The sequence below is a fragment of the Oncorhynchus mykiss genome, chromosome 12 (genome assembly GCF_057628025.1).
Source record: "Oncorhynchus mykiss isolate SJ-2025 chromosome 12, ASM5762802v1, whole genome shotgun sequence".
NCBI classification, from domain to species: Eukaryota; Metazoa; Chordata; class Actinopteri; order Salmoniformes; family Salmonidae; genus Oncorhynchus; species Oncorhynchus mykiss.
The window spans coordinates 76,465,106-76,492,472 of record NC_143033.1 but is presented as its reverse complement, the minus strand read 5'-3'; the positions used below and the strand labels follow the sequence as shown (position 1 = coordinate 76,492,472).

Genomic DNA, 27,367 nt, shown 5'->3' with positions numbered 1-27,367 from the left:
TCGCGGCCGGTTACGACAGGGACTCTGATGGCACAGCTGGCGCTGCAGTACAGCGCCCTTAACCACTGCGCCACCCGGGAGGCCGCAAAAGGGTTTTCTAATGATCAATTAGCCTTATTAAAATAATGATAAACTTGGATCACACAATGTGCCATTGGACCACAGGAGTGATGGTTGCTGATAATGGGCCTTTGTACGCCTATGTAGATATTCCATTAAAAATCTGCCGTTTCCAACTACAATACTAATATACAACATTAACAATGTCTACACTGTATTTCTGATCAATTTGATGTTATTTTAATTGTTTAAAAAAATTGCTTTTCTTTCAAAAACAAGGACATTTCTAAGCGACCCCAAACTTTTGAACGGTAGTGTATGTCTGCTCCTCTGTGTTGTTCCCTGTAGTCGCATTGTTTGTCGTGTCTATGTCCAGACGCTGTTCTTGTTCCGTTACATCTGTATTAAATGGTTCACTCCCTCTACCTGCTTCTAATCTCCTGCGTTGGGCGTTACAGACAGACACACGGACACGTGCACACTCACATGCAGTAGGACTGCGGTAGGCCGCAGTAGGCGCCGAAGCGAGAGAGGAGTCTGTTCTCTAGGTCAATGACCGTCTCTCCCACTTTCTCATCTCGGGTGAGCAAGTCATAGTCGTACACAGCTATCTTCAGGTCTTTGTCTCGAGGGAGGAAACAGGACAGCTCAAACATCCTGACACAGGAGGAAGAGACGAGGTTAACTTGGTCAGATGCACTTATGTGTGCATTGTTGATTTCACTTGACTGAAACAACTTTATACATTTCAAAATAACTCATTCATCCATTAATCCATTCATTAATTCAACAGTTTCAGTGGCATTTTGACCGTTTTCTATTAGTGAAGGTTTTAGTTAAAACTACTACTGTAGGCCGTCATTGTAAAATAATAACTTGTTCTTAACTGACTTGCCTAGTTAAATAAAGATTAAATATAAAATAAAAACATGTTTACCTGCCAAACTCTGGATTGAGGGTGTTTGGTTTGTAGTCATCCCTGTCTTTTGTTTTCTTCCCCAAAGAGATCTTGATGTAAGGGTCACACTAAAAAGCCAAAACAAACACAAATACACCCACACGCAAAGGCTATATAAGTCATGCATTTTAATGAGAACTGTCGGTTGGTGAGGGAGAGGGGAAAACGTATGTATATGTGCAGCAAAAATGCTCAGCTGAAAGTTGAAATTAATCCAGCGTTTGACATACGCCTGATCCAGGATCGCGTTGGAAGTGTTCTCAGTGTGTAGAGTCTCTTAGAGTGTGTTTGGCGTCTACTCACCATGCCATTGTTGTCTTTAGGCTGCAGGTCCATGCATCGCACCACGTAGATCCTGACCAGGCACTCCTGCAATCCGCTCTCAGGCAGCTCTCTGAACTGGCGTGGCGGGGCTAGCATCTCTGGGTCATCAGATAGGGGATACACCCGGAACGAGCCCTACAGGACAGGAGACACCAGCAGGGTCAGGGGTCAAAAGTCAGGCAAGGTGTCAATAATTAGGCTGGGTTCACATATAAAGTGGAGAAAATAAGGATTTTTTATCATTGGTTCTATGTAATGTTGTTTCCCCCCCACCAGCTGTATGTATGTGCCCCCAGTCCATGTCTCCTTGTTATTGAAAACAGGCTCTGGACAGAACTCCCTTGAAAATACATCTTAACAGGATGATATGTACACACGAAGGATCATACATTCCTAAAAGAAAAAGAGGTCTTTGATCACCTTGAACTCTCCGACCACTGAAGGGTCGTCGTCCTCATCCTCAGTCTTCCCCCGCTGCAGTCGGAACGTTTTACAGAAATCTGTCAGCCCTTGGAAATCTGGGACCTCCTCCAGCTCCCCTTCATATACCTGGGAAAACACACACATCACACTGTTATACACATGAGGACACCTACCGTAATATGTTGGGGACAAACACATATCACACAACCTGAAACACACACACACACACACACACACACACACACACACATCAAAATCCCTCGATAAAGATGACCAAAAACAGTATAAAATAAATAATACAAATACTGAGCTGTATTGTTATTTATTCTAATACAATTGCTCAGGGAAAGAGACTTTGTTAAACAAGTAATGAGAACAAATCTTTAAAAGATAGGGGTCAAAATTATTGGCACCCGTTTTCAATAGTCCAATACTTTTCCTAAAATGTTTTATAACATTGGAGAACATATTGGGAGGGATCTTAGACCATTCCTCCATACAGAATCTTTCCAGATCCTTGATATCCTTCCTCTACGCTTATGGACTGCCCTCTTCAATTCAAACAACAGGTTTTCAATGGGGTTCAAGTCCGGAGAATGAGATGGCCATTGCAAGATGATGATTTTCCAGGAGCTGGAAATATTCTGTATGGAGGAATGGTCTAAGGTCTATTGTTAACAAAATCTCTTTCTCTGAACAGTTACGTTAATATAAAATAATACAACTCACCAATTTCTTTGAGCATACAATATAGCTCAGTATTTGTATTATGATTTTTATACAGTCTTTATTGCTTATCTTTATCAAGGGTGCCAATAATTTGGGACCTGACTGTATGTACAACCCTGATACACCTGAGGCGATACACACAATTCACACCATCATACATATAAGAAAACACACATTTCTCACAGCATCACCATTATACAGGTTGTCGTGTAAAACCCAGGCGGGTGTTAAATATTGATGGGAAAAGTCCTATGAACAATCCTTGTGACCATTGTAAGACAAAAGAGATTTAAAAAACAAACAAACAGGTCAACTGAAACCTTTCAGTCTCGGAGACAGAAGTGGTAGAACGTTCTCACTGTACCTTCAGGGTGTCGTATCCTTTTTTGAGGTACGGCCCACACTTCTCGTGCTCTCCCACAGAGGCATAGAACTTACTCCACCAGTCAACTGCCTCCTCCTCCTGCAAAACAGGCAGTCTCAAATAAGCCTCAATAACAGCACATTCAGACTCTGTCAGAAGTGTACAAGCCATCAAATCCTTGATTCCTTCCATCCTTGATGATAGGTATTCATAAAAGAAAGGAAAAATCTCACCTTCTCTTTGTGGAGCTAAGAAGAAAAACAGAATAACATCATCAGAATGTGTAACCACACAACACATTTTTGCTAGCCTGATCCCAGATCTGTTTGTACTATCTTGTCAACTCTTTGTTACTCATTATCATGCCAAGATATTTTTACAATACAGCAGAAACAGCCTGGCACACAGGCTACAGTCCTGGTACATTTCTGATATAACAACACAACACTAAGACAAGCTCATACTGTAAAGTCCTTCATGAGTTTTACAGTAGCTACCTCAGTATTAAGGATGGGCCTATCCTCCATGTTAATGATGATGTCTCCTTGAGTTGCTGCCATCATGGCCACTAATACAACAATACACAACAGAAAAGAAGGGGGGTAGTAGTAAATAGAGGTGGGGGGTACAGTACTTCAGCAATGTTGCATGTGGGTGTGTGTGTGTATCTGTGTGCGCATTCGTGCATACGTTCACGCGTATTTGTGTGCGTGCATACGTGGTTCTGTTTGTATGTGTGTACCTTTGGAAGACATGGCCACCTCAGCATTGGTGACGTAAGGGTCACAGCGGAACTCCTCCAGGGAGAGGGTACACTGGCCCACAATGGGCTTCCTGCCGAACGGCCGGTGGTCCATCACCTTCAGAACGATGGGAGGGGTGTACATCTCCTCTTTGGGTAGAAGCTGGGGGGAGGTGGGGGGGGGTTAACCTGGCTCAGACAACTCACAGTGTTACCAGTGATACAGAAACTACATTTTACATATACATATTAGACATTTAACAGACGCTCTTAGCGATTTACAATTAGTGCATACACTATAGGATCAAATCGAAGACAATCAATCAATTAAACAGAAAGCATAATATCAATCAGCTTAAATGCAGAGACATTTAAACTTGTTTATCTTAATGGTTGTCAAACATCAATAATTGAGGTCCTTAAAGCTGGAATCTGTAGTGCTGATACTTCCACGTCCGTTTGAGATATTACAACAACAAAGATGTTATTTCAAACAACGAACGCTGTTATTTTGGTTCTGACATCATTGCAGGAACGATAGAACATCAGAGTATGTACTAGAATTTTTTTTTTTTTACCATGATGATGGATGCTCATCTCCTTCGTTACAAAAACATTAACAAATGTGCCTGGGGTGACCGCAGATTAGCATTTTTTGTCATGAATCATTTTCTGGAGGCAGCTCTGCAGCGTGGTCACTAGCTGGCACAGCCACAAAGTCATAAAATCCTGTTTTAAACCTAACCTTAACATTAACCACACTGCTAACCCTAATGCCTACCCTAACCTTAAATATAGACCAAAAAGCTCATTTGAGTTTTCATGAATTTTTACAACAGAGCCAATTTTGATGTTGCAGCTTGCTGAAAGGTTGCTGGATCGAGTCGCCGAGCTGACAAGGTAAAAATCTGTCATTCTGCCCCTGAGCAAGGCAGTTAACCCCCGAGCACCGAAGACGTGGATGTCAATTAAGGCTGCCCTCCGCACCTCTCTGATTCAGAGGGGTTGGGTTAAAAGCAGAAGACACATTTCAGTTGAATGCATTAAATTGTACAACTAAGTAGGTATCCCCCTTTCCCTTTCCTATCTAAGGGGAAATTTCTCAGTTCTGCCTCCAGGACAATAAACGTTAACCTACGGGGCAATGTCAACGCCAAACACAAACATATCTGAGACCAAACTAGTTAAGTATCACCTTGGATACAAATCTACAGTACGTATCCATTTTATGGTGTACAGTGAAAATACCGGTAAATACCACTCAAATATAGTACATTCATGTCACGTTCATTCAGTCACTTTGTTTACATCAAGAGCATTTGTCTTTTCCTTCCAGTCCCTGATATTAATAGTATATCTTATGGAGAGAACTGTTATACAGTACACTGAGTTTGAAGGGAAGTTGCAGTACCACTTTAAAGAAGAGGACAGACCCGGGGAAGTTGGGGTTCTTCTTGATGTTCTTGATGACGGCAGTTTGGACGACCTCCCCCCCACACTCCACCATGAGACTGGGAGAGGTGACTGTGGCCAACTGGTAGGTCTTCATGTTCCTCAGACCCCAGGCTAAGATCTAGGACACAACACACACACGCACACACACACATCTGAGAAAGAGAAACACAGAGGAGAATGTGTGGGTGTCTTCATGTGTGTGAATGTGTGCTTGCGTGTGTGTGTGTATGAGTTCATGCATGCACAAGCGTGCATGTGAGTGTGTGTTTGATGGTGTTGCGGACTGCCTGAGGCCTCACCTCGATGGCGGTAAGCTGTACGACAGGCCTGATTCCCTGAGGGACCATGTAGAGCGTCGCTCCTCGTCTGGGGGGCACCAGGGGCAAGTCACTCTCATTGGCCTAAAAGTAATACACATCAATCAATCAATTAAATGTATTTCATATTGTGATGTTCACAAAAAAGTACTCTACAGTAACTCGACCTGGACTGGAGTTGATGGAAGTTGCACCAACTACTGACAAACAGTCAGATATTTTCCACCCACCTGGCGCTTGAGGTTAGGGGTAGAGCAATCTGATCCTAGATCTGTGGTTAGGAGCTACTTTCACCTTAAAAACACTGCAACACGGGGCACTATCCAGCTAGCCTATTTGCTTCATTGGAAGTTGTGGGAACGTACTTTTTTGGTTTCCCATTTGTTCTGATAGAGAAGCCATAAGAGAAGCCACGTTCTTAAAACGTAAGTGAAAATTTAAGTTGCAGGGAGGTTCTGAGAATATTTTATTATGGTTCTCTGAATGTTTTCTAAACTTTCTGAGAATGGAAATTCTAGGTTATTTGAAGGCAATTAAATAACGTTCTGAGACTTTAAATAAAACTGCTAGTTTGGGTTAACTGTTTTGAACTCCAAGCACAGACAGGACACATACAAACACATTTATTTTTTGTTGTGGCACAGCGTCAGCGAGATGCAAACCTATGAGCTTCCGTTGTCTATTCATGGAATTAGCCCACTGCACCACCAGGTTGGAGCTAGCATGCCATATTTTTTTTCAACTCAAAGCTGTTCATTTTAGTCTATTCAAACAGACCCCATTTCAAAGGAAACAAGTACTCATTAAGAGCAGGTGTGGCCAATTAGTGGGCGTGGCCAACACACCTGAACACACTTAACAACTTAGAGGATAGAGAGTTTTGTTGATGCTGAGAAGAACGGAATGTATATGTTTTTAAGATACATTCTAAAAACGTTCTGTGCACATTACAAAAAAAAGTTTTCTTAACGTTCTCCGAACAATTTGAGAACATGACTTTAAATAGAACCATGAGGAAACCTGTAGGAAAAGTTATTCTGAAGTACTGAAATTCCCACAGAAGAATGTTGTTTCTTAACGTTCTCTGAGCTATTTCGGAACATTCCCAATGTCAAACAAATTGGAGAATGTTGCTAGAACTACCAGAATATTAATTGAAAGTAACCATCTTTGAACTTTTAGGAAACGTTCTGTTAAGGTAATGAAATACCAAGAAAATCGATTTTTTTGTAAGGTTCCTTAAATGTGTGGAAAATGTTCCAAAGCCAATTAACTATCCCGCACCATTCCCTGGAAAGTTGCGGGAAGGTTGTATGCAAAATAACCATAGGACTACAAAGGTTTCACCAAGCTCTAAGAAACATATGGTTCTCAGAACATTGTGTGCTAGCTGGGTAGTACTTTACCTTGTCTTTCAGCAATAGCTCAGCAGCCACCAGCATCTCTCCCGCGTTGCGGCCTTTCTTGGTGACAGGGAACCACAGCAGTTTGGGGGAGACCACCGTGCCGAGGTTCAGCTTCACCACAGGGGGGCACGTACAGCGACCCATGGCCTCGTCTTTACCCTGAGAGTCGGACACAACACAGGGATATGTAGCATCTACATTTACATTTTAGTACATTTAGCAGACACTCTTTTTCAGAGCAACTTGCAATCAGTGCATTCGACTAAAGTAGGCAAAACATCTACATATCCAGATAATTTCAAGTAAAACCTTCAAAAATAACTAGCTAATAGTACAAGAGTAACAGTAAAGAAAAACACAAACACAACAGTTATTTTGCTATTTTTTTGTCTCAAGGACAGTACACTCATCCAAGATGCTTCCAACATACACGCTTAAAAAAAATAAAAATAACAGATAGCTAGACAAGTATCAACTGCTTGCACTAGTCAAAAACAATGGAACCGAAATATTCTTGAACTTACAATATGACACTGCTGAAATAGACAGGGCTGGATGTGACTTAACAGGGCACAGGTGAATAAGTCCAGGTGAACAGGCAGTGGATGGAAATTGACGGGTGTAATGTATTAACTTGACTGGTGAATCACAGGATTCATTGAAATGTACTTAGTGGTGGTCACACACATTGACCACATACATGTACATAAGTGTATCACATGTATGTACAGTGCTCGGCTGGTATTGCACCACTAAGTGTCGCTAATACACTACAACTGGTAGGGTAAGTGAGGGTAGGATAGGGTACATACCACCTGGTCACTGTCGTAGAGCTCCAGCACCACGTTGGGGGGGTTGTGTGCAATGGTCTGGGGGTCTCCATAGATCTCGATGTCATTAAAGATGAGGGTCTGGTCCCAGGTGGGGTTCAGAGTGGCTCTGATGACCTCCGTGGTCTTACTCACATGGAGGAAGGACACATGGGCGTAGGGATCTGAAGCAGGAGACCAGAGCACAAATGGTTTGGATGTAACATCCCGCTTGGTAAGTTGAAAAAAAGTGAGCTATCCATTTATCTACATTTTATGATGTTCCTCACCTGAGAAGCTGTCCCTGTCCATGGCGATGAGATTCCTGGCCTGATAGACATACACCCTCAGATGGTACATATACGACCCTGAAGAGAGAGTGATTGTGATTTAATGTCATCTGAAAAGTGTGGGCCCAGACTTCCTGAGAGGAAGAGCAGTGGAGTGGAGGAATCTGAGGAGAAATCAACATTTAGGCTGTGGCCAGACAGAGATTGTCCGTAAAAAACAACAACGTTTGGGCCAGTGTTTTTTCAATACCTTCACGAACAAAGGAGATGATGAATGTCTATCTGTCAACAAAAAAATGCTGATATTGTCCATCTTGTTAAGTACGCAACTCGTATGCAAAATGTGGAGATCATTTGACTTTTTTTGATGGAAAAACCGGGACCAATGCTTATGTGTTTTTCATACTCTTTCATCTATCTCTGTGTGGCCACAGCCTTAATCACTTAATCAGTGTCTGCAATCAGCTGGCATGGGTCAATGTTACTCACGGTCAAAGTTACAGGAAACGGTGGGTGTGTTGGCACCAAACAGTCTGGCAGCGTCCTTCTTACTGGCCTTCTCATCAACATCTACCCCCTGTAGACAAAACACAGAGGCTGAGTTTACAAAGACACCCCCAGTCTGATCTCTTCCCACTAATTGGTCTTTGGACCAATCAGATCAGCTCTTTTGCCAATAAGTGGGAAAAATATCAGAATTGGGCTGCCTGTGTAAATACAGCCAGAGAGACAGAGACCAGTTCAGAACAGGACTAGCAATGCCTTCATTAGAGAGATGGGTAATTCTAGAGTGGTGAAAGTTGAATACATTTGTCTTTATTTTATAGTTATTACTTTAGCATGATCATCCATTAGGAAAATATGTGCATTGAGCTCAAGCTCATCATGACATGACATCAAGACATAATAACACAACCATGGCCCAGTCCAAAAAAATGAACCCTAGACCCTACTCCCTAGACACATAGAAGATTTTAAATTATTGGACCCTGCTGGAGCTATAACGATATTGCTTAAATCTATCCAATCCTCTTGAATCTCCATACGTGTCCAGGGACTAGGGGTTTGGGTTTGTTTCGGGATAGGGCCCATGATGGTACAGCAGCACAAATAGCACACCACCGTGAATAAATAAATAGGGCATGAGTCAACTCTTGGTCTAATCTATGCCTTTTGAGTGCGTTGCCAACAAGGATCACTGGGCAGGAAGGAGCAGATGGAGGAGAATAATGAGAGGATATTATAATCAAGATAACACACTAAAAGGCATTTGGCCAAATTCCATTTTATTATCATGGACTGGGTTTCCCAAAGCCTTTTGATGGGTTCTGACTTTTAGATATGAAATACACATATTCATGTCACTGAGGGAGAGAGGGAATGTATAATGTTTACATTCTGTCAGGATATGTTGTTCTTAGCCATCAGGGATCCTATGGTAGGAGAAGAAACACAGTCTGGTACAAGTCAACATGGCAGCCGTGAGTTGGGGAGGTGTGAGCAATTTGGGCAGAGGTCAGGTTAGATGAAGTGAGGAAGAATATAAATGACTCATCTTCTAGAAAGCAACAGATTGGCTGTTCCAATGTGTAACGAGGGGCTCAGCACAGTAGAAATGGTTAAATACCAGTGCTTGTGTGAATATGTTCCCTGTCTTACGCAGCTGTATGACCCAGTGGGTGAAAAGATTAGCTTTAATAAGCGTCTGTGAGTTTTTTTTAAATCTAGAACCTAACACTTTGTAACTAAAGTAGTACTATATTTGTCTCCACAACCCAGTCTCACAGCTGAGAGAGCAACAATTATAAAATTGATGATTGATAGTCAATCTTCTGCCCGTGAAAAAACAACATTTGTAAAATGAAGCACTTTTGATGTACTTTGATGTGTGACTTGAGAGTCTACTTTAAGTCTAGCCTTCCTGTGTAGTCAATTGTTTTTGAACTCAGAAGAAGTTACTAACCAGCGCCCCCTCCAGTCTGAAGATGGCTGATGCTCCTATCCCGTCTGACGGAGCCATCTTGCGTCTCCAGCGGCGACGGCGGAATGTGTCAGACGAACGCTCATTCCTGTGGAACTTCCAGCCAATCAAGGACGAGTATTCCCAGCCTTCGCCGGGATCCCGCCTCTGTAGAGTCAACAGAGAGGCAGTGGGCAGTGTGTAAGAACTAGAACTTTAGCACTTGAAATTGACATACAGACACACACATGCTTCCACTCTACCCTGCACACTAAACATTTTCCTCCTCTCTTCTTCTATAACCTCTTCCTTCTCCTTCATCCTCCTTTCCCTTCTTCTCCTCCTCCTTCCCCTTCTCCTTACTCTTCCTCCTGTTCCTCTTCCTTCTCTTCATCCTTCCCCTCCTCTATCTCTTCTATAACCTCTTCCTTCTCCTCCATCCTCCTTTCCCTTCTTCCCCTTCCTCTTTCTTCTCCTCTTCCTCCTTTTCCTCTTCCTTCTCGTACCTTCCTCTTCCTCCCTTACCTCCTCATCTTCCTTCTCCTTCTCCTCCTTCCCCTCCTCCTCCTCTTCCTTCAACTCCTCTTCTTCCTTCTCCCTCCCCCTCCTCCTTCTCCTCCTCCCTCCGCTTCTCTTCTTCCTCCTCCGCTCACCTCAGGTGCTGCTTTAGTGTCTGTTATTTTCCTGCGTGGCCGTAAGAGTCTCTTCCTGCGGTGGATGTGGTACATCTTCTCTGCTGCTCCCCAGGACTTGGGCTTGTCATCGGGGGGAATGGTGACGCCATACTCCCAACCTGGTATACAACACACACAGTGACAAACGGTATACAGAGTCAGAGGACATTCAGCTTTATACTGTAGTATCATATTGGTTATAATAGGTAAAGTCAAAATACAGTACAGAAGAGGTGTATCAATTAAATTGTATACAATACAGTGCCATATTGTTCTACATATGATAATGCAATCCTTAAACAATATTGATTGTTTGATTGAAACAAGTATACACCAGTGTATTATAAAATCAATTCCAGTGTAGTATCATCTGGGTTATGAAGGAGGATAATTCCACTGCTTCTTTACCTTTCTCATCCACAGCCCTGTTGCTGTCGAAGCTCCAGTCATCCTCCCACTTCCAGCCAGCAGGACACTCTATCTCCCCTGGACTCTGGCTCTTCTGCCCATTCTACACAGAACAGTCACAGTCAGTCACTTCCAACATTACACAGTGGCTGTATATCAACATGTGACAATGACACCACATTACAACATCAAAACAATACAGAGACGCACTGTTTATAAAAGTAGGGAAGTAGCACTCTATTTTCTCCTCTGGGTATTCTGTGTGGGAGGGATTGATTCACATTGGTTTCTAGTCTCCTATCAAGTATTTAAGTAAGCCTCTCTATATATGGGATTCATTGAAGCAAGCACGATTGTGGTAAAAGGTAGCCAGCTGTCTGTGTAAACTCCCCGACATCAAAACAATAGGCATCACAGTTTGAAAACATCAAGGCTACGCAGCTTAGCCTGAAATCCAGACCTGTTTTCATTCCTAGTACTCGGTGTCATATGCCAAACAGTCTGGACATTTGGCAATTTCAACGTTCAATATCCAGAATTTTAAGAACAACTATAAATACTGTTATTAAGAAACAACTTGTATTTTATTTTTAGCTACAATTCTTGGCATGTCAAGGAGAGACAAAAAGTGGAATGGTACTCAGGCTATATGCAGCTCTCTTGACAAGGGAAACATGACTTAAAACAAGACAGTGAGTGATATGTGCATAAAATGAATCCATGGAAGAGCACCTGTTGCTATTTAGTCTAGTAGATCAAATTGCATAAGAAACAGACTAAATGGCTTCAGTTTCGTTGGCCTCTTTTCGTAAGAAAATTCATTAATTCTCCTAAAGGGAGAATTAATGTGACACTGAGGGGTCAGCTTAACTTCTCAGTGTTACATATTTTTTCCCTCTTCCCTCTTGTAGATAGAGGGGTCTGAGTACAGGCGACAGGGTTGTCTCTAGCAATAGTGTGTGTATCTGTGTGTGTTGCTCTGTCTCACCACATCTGTGAAGGGGTCGGCAGCAGCCTTCCACTCCCCGCCAATGAAACGTGTCTCGTTCTGGTAGACTTCGTCTGTGAACTCTGTGTGCCCCGCGTCTGCTTCTGTTAGCAGGCTGAATAACACAGACACACACGTTTGTTTGACAATCCTTGTGTGGACCAAACAATTGATTGCCATTCAAAATCCTATTTTCCTTAACCCCTAACCCTAACCCTAACTCCTAAACCTAACCCTAATTGTAACCCTAACCGTAAACCTAACCCATAAGCCTAAAATAGCCTTTTTCCTTGTGGGGACCGGCGAAATATCCCCACTTGTCAAAATGTTCCTGGTTTTACTATCCCTGTGAGGACTTCTGGTCCCCACAAGGTTGGTAAAAACCAAACACAGACATACACATCACAAATAGCGGGCTTGATCCCACTAACCTATCGAGTACTGGCAGCTGGAGCTTAGACGAGGAATGCTCACCTCTAGTGGAAAGAAGGTAGGATTGAACCACTGAAGAAATGTCTTGAAAAAGGTCAAATCAATGAGGTAACTGTCTGGGGAAAGGTCAAATCAACCAAATCATTGAGGTAACTGTCTGGGGAAGTGTTTCTATAGGAGTACTATGAGGGGGCTGGTGTTGTGCACTCCTGACTCAGAGGCAAACAATGAGGACTTAGGTGGAGTGGATGAGGTGGAAATGGGACTATTGGGTACTGAGTACTATACTCAGTACTATGACTCTCTGCACATCAACAGAGACGGAAAGAGGATGATTCCCTAACCACAACCACAGACAATGCCAGACCAAGCTAGATTCGTGTGGGTGGGCTAGTCCAACTGAAATGTAAACTACTGAAAACAAACAATGAAAACAGGAAGTTTCTACTTAAATTAAATTATTTATAGCGCTAGAGATCTCCTGCTCACCATCTATCAGGGTCCACAAACTTCTGTGTGTGTGTGTGTGTGTGTGTCTGAGTGAGCTTGTGTGAGTGTGTGTGGATATGAGTATAAGTATGCGTGTATGAGTGAGTATGAGTGTGTGTGTGTGTGTGTGCGCGCACATCGTACATGTGGTTGTGTGTGTGTTTAAGCATGCCAACAGGTCACTCTCACCCTCTCTCGGGGTCGACGAACCACTCGCCTTCCCACTCCCACGCCCTGGGGGGCATGAATCGCTCCTGTTTCAGCTTCACCTTCCCAGTCACGTCAGAGAACTTATGCCGGCACACCAACCCTGTGGTGCCCCATTTCCCAAACACCAGGGCCTGGTTCTCATACTGAGGGTGAAGAGGGAGAGCGAGAACGAGGAGGTGAAGGAAAAGAAATTCATCAGCATAGTAAAGACCAGCCAAAAATACCAACTTTAGTACTGTAAAACAAAGCATTGCCACAAAACCCATGTGAATAACAATAACAATACCATTTCTGCGAACACACTGAAGGTTCCCTCTGAGAAGCTGTTGAACTTCTTCTCGTGGGCAGACAGGCCCAGCCACATGTTGACACGGAGCTGGACAGGGATCTTCACGCCTTTGTTTTTGTCCATGGGGTACTGGCCGAAACAAACAAACAACAAAACTAAATACTATACATCGGGGTTGAGCGGTACACCGATTTTCATATCTAGCACTAATCGGCATTAGCTACCTTTAGCTAACCGGCTAGTGTTTAAATGATATATTGAAATTATATATTGAAAATCCTACCTGGGTTATTTCGAAATACACTGGTATTTGGTATATACGGTGTATCGTCCAACCCTACTGTACATCACCTATGTGTCACGAGTCCGACCGAGGGTGGCTCCAATTCCCGGTCGGGTGTCGCTCGGCGGTCGCCCTCTTCCCAGCATAGGGCGCTAGTCGATTCAGGTGCAGCTGGGAACCTTATGGATTGCGGACCCTTAAGTTAGGGGTTCCGCTGGTGCCGATAGATTCTCCTTTTCCTGTGCACTCCCTAGATAGCCGGCCATTAGGGTCAGGGATGGTCAGGGAGACCACGGTTCCACTGGACATGGTGACGCAGGGGAATCATAGGGAGCGTATCCGTCTTTATATTATTGATTCGCCTGCGTTCCAGTGGTGCTAGGAATTCCCTCGCTGGCCCGGCACAATCCTAAAATTTCGTGGAGACAGGGGGTTCTCCAGGGGTGGTCAGAGGAGTGTTCTGGAAGGTGTTTGGGAGTTTTCATCGGTGCCACGTCGGTGGAAAGTCCAGACCAGGGTTCCACGGTGTGCATTCCCCAAGAGTATGCCGATTTGGCAATCGCTTTCAGTAAAGTGAAAGCGACTAAATTACCACCTTATCGACCGGGAAGGGATTGTACGATAGATCTCCAGGTAAACGCTGCGCTTCCCAAGAGTCACGTTTACCCATTGTCCCAGGAGGAGACGTTGGCGATGGAGACATATGTCAAGGAGTCGCTGGGACAGGGGTACATTCGGCCCTCCATCTCACCCGTCTCCTCGAGTTTCTTTTTTGTGAAGAAAAAGGAGGGAGATTTGCGTCCGTGTATTGATTATAGAGGTCTAAACGCCATCACAGTGGGGTATAGTTACCCACTACCTCTCATCGCTACGGCGGTGGAATCATTTCACGGACTTCTTCACAAAACTGGATCTCAGGAGCGCATATAGTCTGTTGCGTATTTGGACGGGAGATGAGTGGTTAACCACATTTAGTACCACATCGGGCCACTATGAGTACCTCGTCATGCCGTATGGGTTAAAGAATGCTCTAGACGTTTTTCAATCCTTTGTAGACAAGATTCTCAGGGACCTGTGCGGGCAGGGAGTGTTTTTTTATATTGATGACATTCTGATCTACTCGGCCACTCACACCGCGCATGTGTCTCTGGTACGCAAGGTGCTTGGTAGACTGCTGGAGCATGACCTATACGTCAAGGCTGAGAAATGCGTGTTCTCTAAACGAGCCGTCTCCTTCCTGGGTTATCGCATTTCCACCTCGGGGGTGGTGATCCGTGAACAGCGCCTTCAACCTTTCAACAGGTTGAAGGCGCTGTTCACGGATGCACCCGTGTTGGCGCATCCGGACCCCTCTCTAGCATTCATAGTGGAGGTGGACGCCTCCGAGGCTGGGGTGGGTGCCGTGCTATCACAGCGCTCGGGTACGCCACCAAAACTCCGCCCCTGCGCTTTCTTCTCAAGGAAGCTCAGCCCAGCGGAGCGTAACTATGATGTGGGGGACTGGGAGTTGCTAGCGGTGGTCAGAGCTCTGAAGGTGTGGAGACACTGGCTTGAGGGGGCTAAGCACCCCTTTCTCATCTGGACCGACCACCAGAATCTGGAGTATATTCGGGCAGCTAGGAGACTGAACCCACGTCAGGCAAGGTGGGCCATGTTCTTCACCCGGTTCCGGTTTACATTGTCTTATAGACCGGGCTCCCAGAACGTAAAGGCTGACGCACTGTCCCGCCTTTACGACACGAAGGATAGGTCCACCGAACCTACTCCCATCCTTCCCGCCTCAAGGCTGGTAGCACCAGTGGTATGGGAGGTGGACTCGGACATCGAGCGGGCGTTACGGGCTGAACCCGCGCCTCCTCAGTGTCCGGCGGGGCGAAAGTACGTGCCGCTTGGTGTTCGGGACCAACTGATTCGGTGGGCTCACGTCCTACCCTCCTCGGGTCATCCTGGGGTGACGAGGACAGTGGGGAGCCTTCGTGGGAGGTATTGGTGGCCTACCTTGGCTAGGGACGTTAAGGTTTATGTCTCCTCCTGTTCGGTGTGCGCCCAGAGTAAGGCTCCTAGGCACCTTCCTAGAGGGAAGTTACAACCCCTCCCCGTTCCACAACGGCCATGGTCACATCTATCCGTAGATTTCCTGACCGATCTTCCCCCGTCTCAGGGGAACACCACGGTTCTGGTGATTGTGGATCGGTTCTCTAAGTCCTGCCATCTCCTCCCGTTGCCTGGTATCCCTACAGCCCTACAGACTGCGGAGGCATTATTCACCCACGTCTTTCGGCACTACGGGGTGCCGGAGAACATAGTTTCTGATCGGGGCCCCCAATTCACGTCCAGAGTATGGAGGGAATTCATGGAACATTTGGGGGTCTCTGTCAGCCTGACCTCCGGTTATCACCCCGAGAGTAATGGGCAGGTGGAGAGAGTGAACCAGGAGGTGGGTAGGTTTCTGCGGTCGTATTGCCAGGATCGACCAGGGGAGTTGGCACGATACATTCCCTGGGCTGAAATGGCCCAGAATTCACTACGCCACTCCTCTACTAACGTGTCCCCTTTTCAGTGTGTGTTGGGGTACCAGCCGGTCCTGGCACCATGGCATTCGAGCAAGACCGAAGCTCCTGCGGTGGAGGAATGGGTACAGCGCTCCAAGGAGACCTGGAGGGCCGTCCAGGAATCTCTCCGACAAGCGAGTGGACGGCAGAAGAGGAGTGCTGACCGCCACCGCAGTGAGGCCCCCGTGTTTGTACCGGGGGACAGGGTCTGGCTCTCGACCCAAAACCTGCCCCTCCGCTTGCCCTGCCGGAAGCTGGGTCCGCAGTGTGTAGGGCCCTTTAAAGTCCTGAGGAGAATAAACGAGGTGTGTTATCGATTACAACTCCCTTCCTATTATCGTAATAACCCCTCGTTTCATGTGTCTCTCCTCAGGCCGGTTGTAGCTGGTCCCCTGCAGGACAGTGAGGTGCCGGAGGTCCCTCCCCCCCTCTGGACATCGAGGGGTGAGGGGCCTGCAGTACTTCGTGGACTGGGAGGGGTACGGTCCGGAGGAGAGGTGCTGGGTACCGGTGGGGGACATCTTGGATCCATCAATGTTGAGGGATTTCCATCGCCTCCATCCGGATCGCCCTGCACCTCGTCCTCCGGGTCGACCTCGAGGCCGGTACTGTCACAAGTCCGACCGAGGGTGGCTCCCCTTCCCGGTCGGGTGGCGCTCGGCGGTCGTCGTCGCCGGCCTATTAGCTGCCACTGATTGTCTTTCCTCCCCCTCCTTGTATGTTTATTGTTAGCACCTGTTAGTGAATCATTAGTTGGGCTTTATTAGACAGCCGGCATGCCTGTTTCTTTGTGCTGGATTAATTATTGTGACCTTCGGTTATGTAGTAGAGGAACGTGTTTGTTCCTGGTCGTGAGAAAAACTAGTTGAAAGGACATCAGTTTCTGATTATAATGACGTCATTTCAACCAGTTTCGCTTCAATATCCACTAACAATGTCTGTGGCATCAGTTTTAAGTCTCTGTACACCTTAGTAATAACTGCATGAAGACTGTCTTAGTCCTGCTGCAGTATTCCTGTACTATTATCATACCACTATACCAGGCAATTAGATTCAGCAGCGGGCTGATTTTTGTCAGATCGGATGGTCGGGAGCTGGAACATAATTAGAATAATTTGTACACTGCAAATTGACCACAACTAATTCCAAAAAGAGATTGTATTTGAAAATAATACTTTCATACCTTGATTACATTGAGACATGATCTCGTCACTTTTTTTATTTGTGTGAATACTTGGGTACAGAATACCTAAATTAATTATTTTTTTACTGCAAAAAAAATAAAAATAATAAAACAATAATTTATTTATTTATATATATTTGTTTTCATAAAAACCGTTGAGTGGGGGTGGGGGTTAAAAAAAATCACTTACGGGCTGGTTTCAGCTCCCGTGACACCTGTAACCGATGTGAAATGGATAGCTAGTTAGCGGTGGTGCACGCTAATAGCGTTTAAATCGGTGATGTCTCTCGCCTTGAGACCTTAAGTAGTTGTTCCCCTTGCTCTGCAAGGGCCGCGGCTTTTGTGGAGCGATGGGTAATGATGCTTCGTGGGTGTCAGTTGTCTATGTGTGCAGAGGGTCCCTGGTTCGAGCCCGGGAATGGGCGAGGGGACGGAAGTTAAACTGTTACAAATACTTAAGCAATAAGACCTGAGAGGGTGTGGTTTATGGCCAATATACAACAGCTAAGGGCTGTTCTTACGCATGACGCAACACGGAGTGCCTGGATACAGCCTTAGCCATGGTATATTGGCCATATACCACACCCCCTCGGGCCTTATTGATTAATTATACCACTACTACTACTACTACTACAACAAGTACTACTAATATTACTAATACTAGTGATAATAGTAGTAGCATGATCAGTAGTCTCTGTTCTCCATCATATTACCTGCATTAAGATAGTATGGGTCCTGCCGTAGAATTTGCCTACCATTATCATACTGCTACACTTACTACTACTACTACTGCTACTACTATTATCACTAGTATCAGTCTGTTCTCCATCCTAGTACCTGCATGAAGATGGTCTGTGTCCTGCCACAGTATTTCCCACAGGCCTGCTCAATGTAGGTAGAGTAGAGGATCTGATTGGCTGGGAGACGGGCGTACGCCACCCTCCTCTCTCCACGCAGCATCCAGATCACCACGTCAGGCATACTGTTCTGGGGCTGAGGGAAGAGCGAAACACAGGTATGAAAGAGAGATTATTAAGAGATGGGCAGAGAGAGTTTTCCGTTTATTGTAGTAGAGAGAGAGAGAGAGAGAGACAATTCAATTCACAGGCTGGTACGTGTGCTCAGGGTTCAAATTGAGTGGGCTTGAACCTCCCATAACAAGTCATGGCACCCTCAAAATAAGGGCACGCCCTTACTTTAAAGACATTCCAATAATCAATGTGCTATTGAACCCTGAATGTTGTGAGAATGTCAATGTCTTGTTGCTCCTGACCTCTTCTGCAAGCTGTTTCAGTCTCTCCAACCAGTCCTCGATGTCTGTCAGAGTGGCAATAACGTCGGTGGCCTCCTCCTTCAAGCGTTTGGCCATCTCCCTGATGCTGGCCACCGCCGAATCACGCAGCTTCTTAATCTGGACGTCCAGAGCCGTCAGGTTGGATCTGCCCTCAAGCTCTGGTACCTGAAAGCTATCAGAAGCTAGCATGAGGCTACAGAAACTATACTGAAGCTATCAGAAGCTTTAAAGCTAGAAGAACCTATATGACGCTATAAGAACCTAGCATTAAGCAATCAAAACCTAGCATAACGCTATCAGAAGCTAGGGTTCAACTATCAAAACGTATCACGAAGCTATCAGAACCTAGCATGACACTATTACAACCTCACATTAACTAAAGAATGTGAAGCTAGGGTGAAGCTATCACAACCAAGCACAAAGCTCCCTGAACCTAGCATGAAATTATCACAACCAAGCATTAAGTTATCAAAACATATCATGAAGCGATCTGAATCTAGCATGAAGCTAGGATAAGTTAGACAGAACCTAGCAAGAAACTATCATAAGCTGAGATATGATCGATGAATGTCTTACTTGCTCAGATCCTCAATCATGTGGTTGATGAGTTTGAGCCAGATCTCAGCCAAGCGCGCCTCTGAGGCTTTGGCAAGGATGGCAGTTCTCAAAGAAGTGAGGTTGGATTCCTGGAAGAAATGACAACAAAATAATAAAGTTGCAACAACTGAGAATTATCCCATGTTTGGTTGATTTATTATTTGATTGGTCGATTTGTTGGAAGTGTTTCTCACCAGTCTGTCTGCGATGTAGAGGATGATGTTGACTGAATCCAATCGGTGGCTAATGTCTTCCCAGAAGGATGTGAGGATGACAACAGGTTTGGTGCCAGCCCAGGGCAGGTAATAGTAGTGGTTACCTACAGGAGAAACAGAACTAAGTCATATCCAGGTCAAGCAGTAGAGTGGTACCTGCACAACTTGACAATTTAGTCCTGCTGTATGGGGATGTCTCTACTGCACTGGGAACAGCAATGCACTTTTGATAGGAATGAGAAGTATTCGGAAAGTATTCAGACCCCTTTATACTTTTCCCACATTTTGTTGGGTTACAGCCTTATTCTAACATTGATTAAATTGTTTTTTTCCCCCTCATCAATCTACACACAAGACCCCATAATGACAAAGCAAAAACAAGTTTCTGAATGTCCTTGAGTGCCCCAGCCAGAGCACGACTTGAACTCGATTGAACATCTCTGGAGAGCCCTGAAAATAGCTGTGCAGCAACGCTCCCCATCCAACCTGACAGAGTTTGAGAGGATCTGCAGAGAAAATTGGGAGAAACTCCCCAGCTAAGCCAACCTTGTAGCGTCCTACCCAAGAAGACACAAGGCTGTAGTCGCTGACAAAGGTGCTTCAACAAAGTACTGAGTAAAGGGTCTGAATACTTATGTAAATGTGATATTTCCGTTTTTTTCTTTTTAATAAATTAGCAAACATTTTCTGAAAAACTGTTTTCGCTTTGTCATTATGGGGTACTGTTTCTAGATTGCTGAGGAATTTGCTTTATTTCATCCATTTTAGAATAAGGCTGTAACGTAACAAAACGTGGAAAAAGTCAAAGGGTTTCAATACCTTCCGAAGGCACTGTATGTTTTCCTGTTTTCATATGCATGACTGTGTATAGTTGGTCTGCCTTGTGCCTTTAGAATTGATAGATAAACAAACACATGCTCTCGGAGCATGGGTGCTAAAAAAAGCTTTATTTTGTAAACATTCAGATATCAGGTCTAATCAAGGTCTAATGTGTTGGCACTGGGCTGGAACAATAGCTAGCACACCAGGAGGGTACCTATCAGGACTGAAGAACACTGGTGTGTAGTCTAGGTTTTCTCACCGTCAAACACAGCACAGCTGTATTGGGTTGTGGATGCCAGTGGCATGCAGGTGGAGTCCAGCTTATTGCCGTAGTTGCCAATGCTGACCTCGAACTGGATTGGCTCACCGGGCTCCTGGAGCATGCAGGAGCTGTGGAACACAGCACACAGCGAGAACTTCCTTCTCCGCTGGTACTTCTGAAAGCACAAACAAGAGGTCAGGGGTGCTTTATTCCATTGTACATTCATTAAAGGTGTGTAATTGCGGGACTAAAACAAAATTGGATTTGGAAACACTGGTTTACACACAAGAAATCTGGATGGAGGGTAAACTTTTCCCTTCTAGCTTTCTCTGTATCCATTTCTCATCAGTTCTTCTCTACGTTTTACAAGTTTCGTACCAGGGTTGGGGTCAATTCGAATTGAAGGAAGTCAATTCCGGAAGTAATTTGAATTACTTTTGAAGTAAATAGCTTCTACCTTACAGTTTTTTGAGAAGTCATGGAAAATATATGCCCTTTTTGAAATGATTGAACTGGAATTTCAAATTACTTCTTGATTTGACTGCCTTCAATTGGAATTGACACCATCCCTGTTTCAGACCTTTATTTATACATGAAACAACAATATCCCAGCTATGACAGGATCCCACCCTCTCTGTGTACCTGGGCCATCAGGATGTCATCACTGGAGATGTTGTCCAGCTTCCTGTCAGCTTTGCCATCCAGTTGAGTGGAGAGCTCGATGAGGACTCTGCCCCTGTAGGCCACCCCTTCACCCTGGTTGGTAGACAGACAGACAGACAGACAGACAGACAGACAGACAGACAGACAGACAGACAGACAGACAGACAGACAGACAGACAGACAGACAAAACAACACAGTGATACTGTAATTGTGTTGCTACACAAGATGTTCTTATCAACACAGGAAATTACTTGAGAAAAAAAAAATTGAGAAGGAAAATTCAGCTTAATGACAATTGTGTTAGACAACTTGTGCTTTAAAGCTATTATCCAAGTTGAACTAGAACCGGACAATCTGGATTTGAGGAAGGGGAGTATGAAACGTGGCAATCCCACGTGTTATACATTGAAGAGGGGGGGATACCTGTATGTTTTTATGTTTTATAGAATAGATAAGTTTGCCAAGAAACTCAGCAGAAAATAGAATACTGATCTAAACCAGATGTTCCTTGCCTATATAAGCTAAAATGTATTTTTGTCTAAGAGAGAGCAATGCTGGCTACGTCCAGAAAATGTCTCCCCTGCACATGTTACTATTGAATAAACCCCGGGGGAATGCTTAAAAGTTTTCTTGACTACAAGAGAAAATTTTCTACAACAATTTAAATTCTGAATCTTAATAATTACATGTTCCTGTGAGAGAGATGTGCATGTGAGATATGCAAATATTTACAATAAGAAATAACAAAACATCCTGCCAGAGCTGAAGCACTTGTCCTCAACCCCAGGGATGGTCTTACCTTGCCAGAGTTGAGTTCCTCGTACGGGTCTGGGAGGCCAGTGAACTCCCTGGGACTACCATACAGGTTTAGGTAGCAAGGCCCAAACGCTGGGAGGAAACCCACCTCTGCCTCCCCACTGCTCACTGAAATAAAAAGGCAGGTTCTCTTTGTGAAATGGTTTGAGGCGAGACTCAAACGACGAGACTCAACAAAACAAATCAAATGTTATTGGTCGTGTGTACATATTTTGCAGAGGTTATCGAAGAAGTAGTGAAATGCTTATGTTTCAAGCTCTGACAGTACAGTAATATCTAACAATACAAAACAATACAGACAAATACAAAACAGTTTAAAGAAAGAAACGTAGAAATATCAGAATGAGTCTGGAATAGAAATATACTGTATACACTGTATGTATGTATATAATGGTGTGTATAGACGGTACGGACAGTATATGAATAGACAACGTGTGTACAGCAGTAGTTATACAGGATGAGCCTTGACTAGAATACAGTATATACATATGAAGTGGGTAAGACAGTGTTCAAGTGACCTGTGTTCAATGACTATGTACATACAGTGGGCCAGCAGGCTCTAAGGTACAGGCTAGAGTACAGGGTGGTAGCCGGGCTAGAAACAGTGACTAAGTACAGGGCAGGCTACTGGGCAGAGGCCGGCTAAGGGTGACTATTTAACAATCTGATGGTCTGGAGAGGGTATCTGTTTTTTTATTATTTCCCCACGTTTTTCTGTGTTTTTTTTTACATGGTAATACAACGTGGTCTGGTGCCTATGCTACATCTGTAGTCAAACTTTAGTATTCGCAAATGCTGCCCGTTTGACAAAAGCAATACAAATAAAATGTTTGATTGTCACACACCAGAGAGGTGCAGTGAAATGTGTTGCTTTATAGGGTCAGCCATAGTAGTAAGGCACTCCTGGAGCAAATTAGGATTACGTGCCTTGCTCAATGGCACATGGTCGGCTCGGGTATTCAACAAGGGACCTTTCAGTTTCCGGCCCAAGACTCGAACCGCTAGGCTACCTGCCACCCTATAGGGAGGCCTCATACAAAAAGATGATGGTTCTTTACCTTCAGATGACAGATTGGTGCAATTTTCTGCCTGTGTATCTGTTTGAAGGGACAGATGCAATGTGGATGAGACAGGGAACACACACACACACACACACACACACACACACACACACACACACACAAAGAGTGTGAGAGTGAGAAAGAGCGATACCATACCTTCAATCTCACCACCAGATGAGGCTATTTTGGTCAGGTTTAGAAATGTGGTTCCTATCACATCATTCCTGGTCAGACGATCCCTGTGGGAAAAGTGCAATACATTGTTAATAAACGCTCCTACGGTATCCATGTCTTTAAACTCAAAGTAGCAGCATTTAAAAGTGACGGTATACATGAATGTGGATAGTGTAATAAACAGTAAACCGTTATAACACTTGTTTGAAAAAGTCTTACCAGTCAAATACAGTCAACTTGATGCTTTCACACATGGATGGGAACTAAAGAGGGAAATGAGAGCATGTTGTGTTTGTCTGGCTTCCCTTAATTTCATCCATTTGTGTTACTACATGTAATACGAGAGAGCTAGTTCACACCTTGACCTGAAGGTTGATCAGCTGGTTCCACTCAGGATTGGCATTTTTCTCGATGATTTTGGTGCACAGCTGAAACCAAAACAATGTCATCATTAAGAAACATCAAACCAAAGATCTGAAAATGTTTGCCTAATGACTTGCATTTTGTCTTTCTCTTGCATTCTAGGAGTTCTGAGTCTTAGCTTTACCTTCTTCCCAGCGAAGCTGACCTCCAGAAATGGATCAACTAAGTTTTTCTTATCGCCTTCCCCTCCAAATACTTGTTTCACAGTCTGTACAAACGCATCATCCACTGTAAGGTGGAATGAATGGATATTAACATAACCCAACATGAAAAATAACAGATGTTAAATCAACGTTTTGAAAGAATAGGCCCACTGATAACAATGTTGGATTAATCACTTGGTGTTTGCAGATACGTGCAATCAATATGGTGTTGGCTGTTCATACTAACGTCTGCCATATTGCTTACACGTTTCCTTTACCTAGAAATATGCATACCCAATGGGGTAGGGGGTAAGGGGAAAGTGGTAGGTGGAAGAAACAAGAGGTTTTGGGATAAGGAAATGGGCTGTTTTTGGACTGGACTAAATTATACTTTTCTGCTGATGGAGGAAGAAGGGTGGAAGATGGAGAAAGAAGGAATATACACGTACTCTGAGGCATGTCCTCTGCACGGTACACCTTCAGGTTGAGGGTGACCAATCTGAGTGTTACCCCAGCCGGCACCAACAGATTACTCTCTATGTCATCTTGCTCCTCGTTCCGCTCTCTCTTCTCAGTCTGAACACACAGGAGAGGAGGGAGAGGATAGGAGAGGATAGGAGAGGATAGGAGAGGATAGGAGAGGAGAGGAGAGGAGAGGAGAGGAGAGGAGAGGAGAGGAGAGGAGAGGAGAGGAGAGGAGAGGAGAGAAATATGGTGTGTTCTATGTAGTTGTATAACATACTGATATTGTATGCACATTCTACTAAACTCAACCCTTTTTCAGGACCCTGTCTTTCAAAGATAATTCATAAAAATCAAAATAACTTCACAGATATTCATTGTAAAGGGTTTAAACACTGTTCCCCATGATTGTTCAATGAACCATAAACAATTAACAACATGCTGTGGAACAGTCGTTAAGACACTAACAGCTTACAGATGGTAGGCAATTAAAATCACAATTATGAAAACTTAGGACACCAAAGAGGCCTTTCTACTGACTCTGAAAAACACAAAAAGAAGGATGCCCATGGTCCCTGCTCATCTGCGTGAATGTGCCTTAGGCATGCTGCAAGGAGGCATGAGGACTGCAGATATGGCCAGGGCAATAAATTGCAATGTCCATACTGTGAGACGCCTAAGACAGAGCTACAGGGAGACAGCGCTACAGCTGATCGTCCTCGCAGTGGCAGACCACGTGTAACAACACCTGCACAGGATCGGTACATCCGAACATCACACCTGCGGGACAGGTACAGGATGGCAACAACAACTGCCCGAGTTACACCAGGAACGCACAATTCCTCCATCAGTGCTCAGACTGTCCGCAATAGGCTGAGAGAGGCTGGACTGAGGGCTTGTAGGCCTGTTGTAAGGCAGGTCCTTACCAGACATCCCCGGCAACAACATCCCCAATGGGCACAAACCCACCGTCGCTAGACCAGACAGGCAAAAAGTGCTCTTCACTGACGAGTCGCGGTTTGTCTCACCAGGGATGATGGTCGAATTCGAGTTTATCGTCGAAGGACTGAGCGTTACATCGAGGCCTGTACTCTGGAGCGGGATCGATTTGAAGGTGGAGGGTCCGTCATGGTCTGGGGCAGTGTGTCACAGCATCATCGGACTGAGCTTGTTGTCATTGCAGGCAATCTCAATGCTGTGCGTTACAGGGAAGACATCCTCCTCCCTCACGTGGTACCCTTCCCACAGGCTCATCCTGACATGACCCCCCAGCATGACAATGCCACCAGCCATACTGTTCGTTCTGTGCGTGATTTCCTGCAAGACAGGAATGTCAGTTTCTGCCATGGCCAGCGAAGAGCTCGGATCTCAATCCCATTGAGCATGTCTGGAAACTGTTTGGATCGGAGGGTGAGGGTAGGGCCATTCCCCCCAGAAATGTCCGGGAACTTGCAGGTGTCTTAGTGGAAGAGTGGGGTAACATCTCACAATAAGAACGGGCAAATCTGGTGCAGTCCATGAGGAGGAGATGCACTGCAGTACTTAATGCAGCTGGTGGCCACACCAGATACTGACTGTTACTTTTGATTTTGACCCCCCCCCCCCCTTTGTTCAGGGACACATTATTACATTTCTGTTTGTCACATGTCTGTGGAACTTGTTCAGTTTATGTCTCAGTTGTTGAATCTTGTTATGTCCATACAAATATGTACACGTTAAGTTTGCTGAAAATAAACACAGTTGACAGTGAGAGGACATTTCTTTTTTTGCTGAGTTTAAAAACTATATAATCAATGTTACATTAAGTACAATGGTAGAGAATGTAGAGAAAGACAGGTGAGGTGTGAGGTGACATAGTATAGTGACACAGCAGTCGTACCGGTGGCTCGTCTCCTGTCCCCACGATGACCAGGCTGACCTTCAGGTAACCTTTGGCCCCCGAGCTAGAGTCACCAGGGTCACTCAGGAGAAGCCACTTCCTCATTATGGCGTGGGCTGTTGACCATAAGAATATACACATTCCAGACACAGACACACACAAAGGATGTCTTTGAAGATAATTGAAGGTCAATATAATACTCCGTTTCCCGTGTCACTCTTCTGTAAAGAGGAACTTACCAGGTTCGTCATATATGTACCCAACATCCAACTGTTAAAATGAAAATAAAGTCTGGTTACAGATACACCACACAACTGATTTTAACCAGATTTCAACCATTTTACTTGTATTTATTTTATTTCAATAAAAATACAAATTGACAACTCAATTAAATATCAAACAAATATAGATATTGAGGTTATTGCCTGGAAGGATGATTACAGTAATATATTCAATACTGTATAAATACATTGTGGTAGTGTGCATTGTAGCCATACCATATTTGAACAAAGGATTCCTGTGATTTATGTGTGTATAATGGTTTCTGTCATTGTTATGAAAGGCAAACATAATAGATTGGATGTAATTGATATATTGCTCTGTAAATAACTAAATGAAATGCACTTTTTTGTAAATTAGGATGTAAGGATATTTAAATGTCTATGTCACCTTGAACTCCCCCATTAGACTGTCTGCCCTGAGGGAGTAGGAATCATAGACCTGCAGAGAGAGAGAGAGAGAGAGAGAGAGAGAGAGAGAGAGAGAGAGAGAGAGAGAGAGAGAGAGAGAGAGAGAGAGAGAGGGCGGGGGGGGGGATTAGTGATGTTGAAACAAATCCATCCCTTAGTCCTAAACTGCTTCATAGTTTACCACAATCAAATAGTTTTAAAATGATTGATTTACAGTGAGTGTTCAAAACATTAAGAAAACCTGCTCTTTCCATGACATCAAAACAAAAATCAAATCAAATGTATTTCTAAAGTCCTTTTTACATCAGCAAATGTCACAAAGTGCTTATACAGAAACCCTGCCTAAAACGCCAAACAGCAAGCGATGCAGTTGTAGAAGCACGGTGGCTAGGAAAAACTCCCAAAAAAGGCAGGAACCTAGGAAGAAACCTAGAGAGGAACCAGGCTCTGAGTGGTAGCCAGTCCTCTTCTGGCTATGTCAGGTGGAGATTATAATAGTACATGGCCATTAAGGTCAGATT

At 44.4% G+C, this 27,367-nt stretch overlaps 1 protein-coding gene across 2 annotated transcripts in view; it reads right to left on the bottom strand.

The window, feature by feature from the left end:
* The window catches only part of LOC110538277 (myoferlin), a 59,481-nt gene that overhangs the window by 12,255 nt on the left and 19,859 nt on the right, over window positions 1-27,367 (bottom strand). For both annotated transcript variants that reach the window (XM_090193360.1, XM_036938321.2), the window contains exons 9-44: window positions 26,827-26,877; window positions 26,397-26,427; window positions 26,158-26,273; window positions 24,266-24,392; window positions 23,798-23,901; window positions 23,610-23,678; window positions 23,470-23,513; window positions 23,233-23,315; window positions 23,074-23,112; window positions 21,999-22,123; window positions 21,178-21,291; window positions 20,533-20,710; window positions 19,431-19,555; window positions 19,216-19,325; window positions 18,619-18,811; window positions 18,183-18,338; window positions 13,325-13,456; window positions 13,018-13,181; window positions 11,908-12,022; window positions 10,920-11,022; window positions 10,491-10,630; window positions 9,841-10,005; window positions 8,367-8,454; window positions 7,878-7,955; window positions 7,591-7,772; window positions 6,779-6,937; window positions 5,355-5,456; window positions 5,012-5,173; window positions 3,601-3,763; window positions 3,356-3,426; window positions 3,092-3,106; window positions 2,859-2,957; window positions 1,763-1,891; window positions 1,322-1,477; window positions 998-1,086; window positions 547-717 (exon numbers count right to left, since the gene is read on the bottom strand). In XM_090193360.1, coding sequence (XP_090049486.1) covers window positions 547-717; window positions 998-1,086; window positions 1,322-1,477; window positions 1,763-1,891; window positions 2,859-2,957; window positions 3,092-3,106; window positions 3,356-3,426; window positions 3,601-3,763; window positions 5,012-5,173; window positions 5,355-5,456; window positions 6,779-6,937; window positions 7,591-7,772; window positions 7,878-7,955; window positions 8,367-8,454; window positions 9,841-10,005; window positions 10,491-10,630; window positions 10,920-11,022; window positions 11,908-12,022; window positions 13,018-13,181; window positions 13,325-13,456; window positions 18,183-18,338; window positions 18,619-18,811; window positions 19,216-19,325; window positions 19,431-19,555; window positions 20,533-20,710; window positions 21,178-21,291; window positions 21,999-22,123; window positions 23,074-23,112; window positions 23,233-23,315; window positions 23,470-23,513; window positions 23,610-23,678; window positions 23,798-23,901; window positions 24,266-24,392; window positions 26,158-26,273; window positions 26,397-26,427; window positions 26,827-26,877 — 4,148 coding nt within the window. The remainder of the gene's footprint in view (window positions 1-546; window positions 718-997; window positions 1,087-1,321; window positions 1,478-1,762; window positions 1,892-2,858; window positions 2,958-3,091; window positions 3,107-3,355; window positions 3,427-3,600; window positions 3,764-5,011; window positions 5,174-5,354; window positions 5,457-6,778; window positions 6,938-7,590; window positions 7,773-7,877; window positions 7,956-8,366; window positions 8,455-9,840; window positions 10,006-10,490; window positions 10,631-10,919; window positions 11,023-11,907; window positions 12,023-13,017; window positions 13,182-13,324; window positions 13,457-18,182; window positions 18,339-18,618; window positions 18,812-19,215; window positions 19,326-19,430; window positions 19,556-20,532; window positions 20,711-21,177; window positions 21,292-21,998; window positions 22,124-23,073; window positions 23,113-23,232; window positions 23,316-23,469; window positions 23,514-23,609; window positions 23,679-23,797; window positions 23,902-24,265; window positions 24,393-26,157; window positions 26,274-26,396; window positions 26,428-26,826; window positions 26,878-27,367) is intronic.